Source organism: Verticillium alfalfae, genomic scaffold, assembly GCF_000150825.1.
Source record: "Verticillium alfalfae VaMs.102 supercont1.1 genomic scaffold, whole genome shotgun sequence".
Taxonomy (NCBI): domain Eukaryota; kingdom Fungi; phylum Ascomycota; class Sordariomycetes; order Glomerellales; family Plectosphaerellaceae; genus Verticillium; species Verticillium alfalfae.
In genome coordinates this window covers 2062098-2067759 of record NW_003315038.1, presented here as the reverse complement: position 1 = coordinate 2067759, position 5662 = coordinate 2062098, and the positions used below count along the sequence as shown (strand labels likewise).

At 53.1% G+C, this 5662-nt stretch overlaps 5 protein-coding genes across 5 annotated transcripts in view; 2 read left to right on the top strand and 3 right to left on the bottom strand.

The window, feature by feature from the left end:
* The window catches only part of VDBG_00629 (hypothetical protein), a gene marked incomplete at both ends in the record, with an annotated part of 1855 nt that extends 1721 nt beyond the window's left edge, over positions 1–134 (bottom strand). Inside the window, one exon of the mRNA XM_003008901.1 lies at positions 16–134. Coding sequence (XP_003008947.1) covers positions 16–26 — 11 coding nt within the window. The remainder of the gene's footprint in view (positions 1–15) is intronic.
* A 449-nt stretch (positions 135–583) lies between these two features.
* On the top strand, positions 584–2142 carry VDBG_00628 (folylpolyglutamate synthase; the record flags this gene model as incomplete). The annotated part of the gene is made up of 1 exon (XM_003008900.1): positions 584–2142. The coding sequence occupies one exon, from the start codon at positions 729–731 to the stop codon at positions 2037–2039; it is 1311 nt and encodes a 436-aa protein (XP_003008946.1).
* Positions 2143–2239: 97 nt separating this feature from the next.
* On the top strand, positions 2240–3115 carry VDBG_00627 (conserved hypothetical protein; the record flags this gene model as incomplete). The annotated part of the gene is made up of 2 exons (XM_003008899.1): positions 2240–2443; positions 2499–3115. The coding sequence occupies 2 exons, from the start codon at positions 2250–2252 to the stop codon at positions 3076–3078; spliced, it is 774 nt and encodes a 257-aa protein (XP_003008945.1).
* A 72-nt stretch (positions 3116–3187) lies between these two features.
* On the bottom strand, positions 3188–4356 carry VDBG_00626 (conserved hypothetical protein; the record flags this gene model as incomplete). Its single annotated transcript, XM_003008898.1, has 2 exons — positions 3188–3684; positions 3771–4356. 2 exons carry the CDS (start codon positions 4354–4356, stop codon positions 3188–3190), a joined length of 1083 nt encoding a protein of 360 aa, XP_003008944.1.
* Positions 4357–5147: 791 nt separating this feature from the next.
* VDBG_00625 (ER membrane protein) lies at positions 5148–5345 on the bottom strand (the record flags this gene model as incomplete). Its single annotated transcript, XM_003008897.1, has 1 exon — positions 5148–5345. One exon carries the CDS (start codon positions 5343–5345, stop codon positions 5148–5150), a length of 198 nt encoding a protein of 65 aa, XP_003008943.1.
* Between the last annotated feature and the right edge of the window lie 317 nt (positions 5346–5662).

Genomic DNA, 5662 nt, shown 5'->3' with positions numbered 1-5662 from the left:
ACGGCAATCACTTACGGGAGACCCATGTTTATGGGATGCGCAGTGGCGAATGCAGATGCAATTGCGACACACAGAGTCAATCCAAGCCTGTGTCGAGATGGCGGGGTGGTCGGCGTGATTGTCGCGATGCGATGCGTAATGATGGTACCAAGCGCACGCGCGGCCGTGAAGTGGATTTTTTCGGGGCCTCAGGTCGTGGACTAGGTGATCCTTGGGGCGGACAGTTGAAGAGTGGATGTGGCGGGAGAGGTCGAATGCATGGGGGGGCTAAGGGGGCAAGGGGCCAAGGGGGCAGAGAGATGACGAGGCAGGCTACTCTCATTCGCCCATTTACTGACGTAAGGCATCCTAATACGCCTTCCGGACTTGTATACATTAGTGGTAGTGCGGTGCTCTGCACTGTCAGTCGCGGCTTATTATTCTCGAGTACCCGCTAATAGCATAACATCTACAATCGCCTCCCCTGCCCCTATATCTTGGCCGGTTTGAGTAGTAAATCCCGTGATGGCATATATGGTTTAGATGTATCCACTGTCTTCCTGTGCTTCGTCGAGAGACAAAGTATATTCGTCGGATGGAACCTGGCCATTTTTCATTCGCCCCCGAATTCGTTTCAGTATTTTGACAATCTGTTCATTCATGCCTGTACCTGCACACATTGCTGCCCGCTTTCTGCTGAGAGGTCCAGAGCGTTGCCGCCAGAAAATCGTTAACAAGGGCGTTGCAAGATGAAGGGTGTCAGCCTGAACCTCCAGCGCATGGCTCGCGCCATGGGATCAGTGTCTCAGTCATGGGAAGCCATCCACGTCGCCGGCACAAACGGGAAGGGGTCGGTCTGCACATACTTGTCGGCTCTCTGTAAACGTTCCAACATTCACAATGGCTTGTTCACGTCACCTTACCTAGTTGAGCCTCGAGACGCCATCAAGATTGACGGTGTCCCAATCCTTCAGAGGAATTACGCCCGTTATCGGCAGCAGATCCTGGATGACCAGGCCTTGAGGACGGCAGAAGACGGACAAGGAGACCTGCCGACCAGTAGAGTGCTGGCTCCGTTGACCGAGTTTGAGCTGGTCACCATGACGGCCTTCACAGCGTTCGATGATGCCACGATCGATGTGGGAATCGTGGAAGTCGGCTTAGGTGGGCGGCTAGACTCGACCAACGCACTCCGCACCAAGAAAGTCACTGTCATCACCAAGATCGGACTGGATCATCAAAAAATGCTCGGCGAGACCCTGCCCGAGATCGCCAAGGAGAAAGCAGGCATCATGATGGCCGATGTGCCATGCGTTGTGGATGGCAGCAACCCGCCAGAGGTTCTCGAGGTTTTTCGCCAACACGCACTCGGAGTCGGTGCGCCCCTCTACTTGACGACAGATTCCAGAGATCTGTTGGAAGAGCTGTACCAGTCCGAGGTCATGCCTCATCAGGCCCAAAACATGGCTTGTGCCATCGCAGCTTTCCGCCTCGCCTTCCCCGAGGTGAAGCTCTCAGTTGCCGAGGCGTTGCCTGTCATGACAAATGCCTTACACCGAGGAAGGCTTTCATGGCTTGATGTGAGTCGCCAATTTTCTTCCCGCAAGGACAAGCCATTTCTTGTCGATGGCGCGCACAACCCCCAGTCCGCGAGCACCCTATCGGCATATGTAGAGAAGCATGTACGTCAAAATGATGAGCCCATATCGTGGGTCATCGCCGTATCAAATCAGGATGGAAAGGATGCCCAAGGCATGTTCAGGACACTCTTCCGGCCAGATGACAAAGTCGCATGTGTAGCTTTCCGCAGGCGACCAACGATGCCCTGGGTGGAACCAGTCGAGCCATTGTCCCTTGCGCAAACAATCCAGACGCTCGGTTTCACGGTTCGCAACTTTGATGAGAGCAGTACACCATCTGGTACATTGGCCGAAGGGAGTTCATGGGCAGCTCAGCACAACACACCTGTGGTAGTGACAGGAAGTCTGTACCTAGTGGGTGACGCTTATGATCTATTCGATGACATATTTGCACATGAAAGGCGTGCTGAGGAGATTTGAGGTCTCATGTGCCTCAAATCTACTCAGGGTGATATCAGAGTCTTGGCTATCTAGCTAGCACGGCCTTTCAAAGATCCCAAATGATAAAAATTCATTATACATGGAATATCTCGTCACATGATCATGTACTTCTTTGAGGGATTTATGCGCTCAAAATCTGTCTTCTCCGGGTGTTAAGACATCTACGAATGGCCCTGATCAAAGGTGAAGATGGTGACTCCAACTGATCTCGTGATTGTGTGCTGCCATGGCGTCTGGACCGGCGGGCCAACGAAGGGCTCAGACGAATCGGAATGGCTGATTGCAGACTTCCAAGCTGGAGAAACTCCAACCTTCGTCGATCACATTAAGGCTGGTCTGCAATGCATTAGTGAAAATCACAACGCAGTTCTGGTGTTTTCCGGGTATGCAACTCCCTCATAACCTCAATAATGTTGGCCTCAGCTCATTCTTGTGCAGAGGATCTACTCGTCGAGAAACACGCCTTTCTGAGGCTCAAAGCTATGCCAACTTGGCTTCAGCAAACAACTACTTCGACATCCTGCCCACAGGAAGCGACACGACCAGTCGTATATTCACAGAGGAACAAGCGTTGGACTCGTACCACAACGTCCTTTTCTCCGTCATTGCCTTTTGGCGTCGCTATGATTTTGTAGCATGGCCTCAACTGATCACAATTGTCAGTCATGCATTCAAGCGAGCTCGGATTGTTGAGGGGCATTGCAGTGCCATCGGGTTTCCTCTACACCGCGTCGTATTTCATGGCCTTGATCCGCCCGGAATGACGGCGCTTTCTGGACAGGATGTGCGAAATCAAGAGGCTTTGGCGGGTGTTCAGGTGGCTGTGGACCAGTGGCAAGCCGACCCCCATGGTGCCGGCCAGACCTTAGCAGGCAAGAGAGCGAAGCGCAATCACTGGCTTATCGACCAGGCACTGTTTCGCACTGAAGAAGAGAGGATCAGAAGTGGCATTCAAACAACAATCACAGAGCTTGGCGGCGTGAGGCTGTCGGATGAGGGATTCAGACCGTGGGCTTGAGGCACACTGGAGTTCTCCAGGGCGCTCGATTTTCGATTGAAATAGACCCTCCGTTCCTTGATCTTCAGCGTTCGGTTCTCTCTTAACCTCCTGCCCGGATTGACAATAGCTATATCTTGGACTTTCTCTCTTCCGAGCCATGCCTCCCCCTCCCGTCTCCCGGAGGACCCGACGCTACCTCATCTAGCAAGAACCTCACCGCATCCTCCACCATGCCTTCGCTGAAGGCATGGCCGACCCCCTCGTACACCTTGTTTTCCAGGACGACGCCTCCATCATTGTACCAAGTCTTTGTAGCACCCTCTAAAAATTCAAGGAACCGCCTTGATTGAGAATAGGGCACCAGACGATCATCGCCGCCGGAGCAGACGAGGAGCTTCTTGCCCTTAATACGATCATCCAGAACCGTCCTCAGCCGCTGCTGCTCTTCTTCGGATGGCTTTTTCGAAATCGAATTCGTGCCAAAGAGAATAGCCTTCGGATCATGTTTAGCGCAAGCCTGAACCAGATCCCTGGGGAAATCCTTGCTTCCCAGAAAGGAAGTGCCCTTGTCCTCAGCGCTGTAAGTCGATAGCTCCGCGTTCTTGGCACGATTGGTCATGAGGGCTGCAAACATGTCAGTATCGTCACTTGAACCTCAATCACCGGGCCAGGAACTATTCTATATATAGACAATCGAAGGTCAGACTTACCCATGAAATCAGGACAGCCAATGATGATGACTGCTGCGCGGATCCTCGGTTCAGCGAACAGGGCCTGCCAGGCACTGTGGCCACCCAGGCTAACGCCCAAGAGCAGATGCTGGTCAATATCGCTGTCCCAGCCCCCCTCCTTCATTCCTCTGAGCTCATGTGCAACATAGCCATCCACGAGATCAATGAGGCCCCGGGTATCAGACACCATGCCCGTGATGGCACCCGCCATGTCGATAGCGTGTGTAGCGTTACCCTTCTTCCAGGCATTATTGGCTCGCTGTTCCACGAGACGTCCACCATGATTCCGTTGGTCAAAAATGACGGCTATGAGCCCGCGGGTTGAGTGGCCGTCTTTGCGTCGCTGGTGCCAGTCAGACACAATGCGCATGGCGAAGTCAGCCATATCTTCCTTGCGTCGCGTGCGAGGATGGTGGAGCCAGAGACAGGAGACTGCAGTTGTTGGCAGAGAGGCTATCTCTTCAAGTCCGTAAACATCACAAGGTAGGCCGGCCATGAGGATTGTTCGCTTTGAGGCAGACAGCTCCGCCGCAGACGCGGTCATGGGGGGTTCCACTCCAGACATCTCGGCGGTGGCTCGAGGTTCAAGATTGCGATGATAGCTGTAGTGAGGGATAAAGAAACCTTTAGCTCGTGGTTCAAGTGACCAAAAGACAAATACGATACTGGCGAAGCGTTGTGATGTGGTTGAGCGTTGAAGCTTGCTTCCCTTGGGTGCTGGGGGCCGAGGTTCAGGCAAAAGCTGGAGACGGTCGTTGCGATGTCATCAAGCAGCAAGATGTCTCAGTAGTGCCTGTACCCCAACCGTAACAACCCTGCTACAACGGCCCCCTCAGAATAACGAAGCCAAGTCGACCAGCACATCTCCAATAGAAGCATTTCAAAAAAGCGCCATGAATAAAAATGGTTGAATTGCCAAAACTGTCGCGAATTAAAGCTAGACATGCAACAGCAACGCTTGCCAATCATCGTCGCCTCGTAGCCATCGAAGCCCGAGCGCCACGACGAGCCCTGTGATGACGAGAACCATCATTTGAGGCAGAGATGCAAAAACGACCTGTGTGAAACCCTCCGAACGCCTCGAGCTCTGCTCCAACCAGAAACCTGTCGTTAAACCGCAGTTTCGTTGCCTGATCGATCTATGTACTGCTCACTGAATGGTAGCGTCTGAGCCCAACGCATCATGTTTCACTTCTTTCCCTTGCCTTGCTCTCTTCCTACTCCATACTCCTTTCCATCTCTCGGGGTATCCTTCTCAAGCTCTGTCACGGCTCCGCCTTTCTGTCGCGCAATAGATCATGGCCAAGCTATGTTCAGCACCTCGCGTGCATCTGTTGGTCTTCCCCCTTGCAACCTTTAGTCCATCTTCCAGTGGTTTGTGAGGCCGCTCTCTGGATCATCGCTGCCCAGATACAGCTCAATCGCATATAATGACATGGTCGCAGCAATGTTGATCCATCGCCAGACGTTTCCTCCGGCATCATTCCCTCGCAGACTCCAACCATCCGGGCCGTCGTCGGTGTTAAAGTGCTGAAGCAGAAGACTGGTGTACATGGCGATTAAGATCGATGGCGAGAAATATGAGGCAAGCCCCAAAAGTCGGTTAACAGCGTCCGATTCCTCCTCGCTAGGCTGTTCCATCAATGCGCGAGCGCCAGACTCACGCACCGCAGGGATGATGCGGGTGGCGCAGTAAAAGACGAAGAGGCGGAAGGTTAGCGAAATGATAGCGGATGGGGTAATCGTTTGGAAAGCGGCATAAAGCAGGGTGAGAGACGAGTGAACGGCCGATGGGAGCGAGCCCACATGTGGAGAAGTGTCGATAAGATGCCATGATGATAGTGTAAGGTGAAAGTCGGTTCTGCCGATGC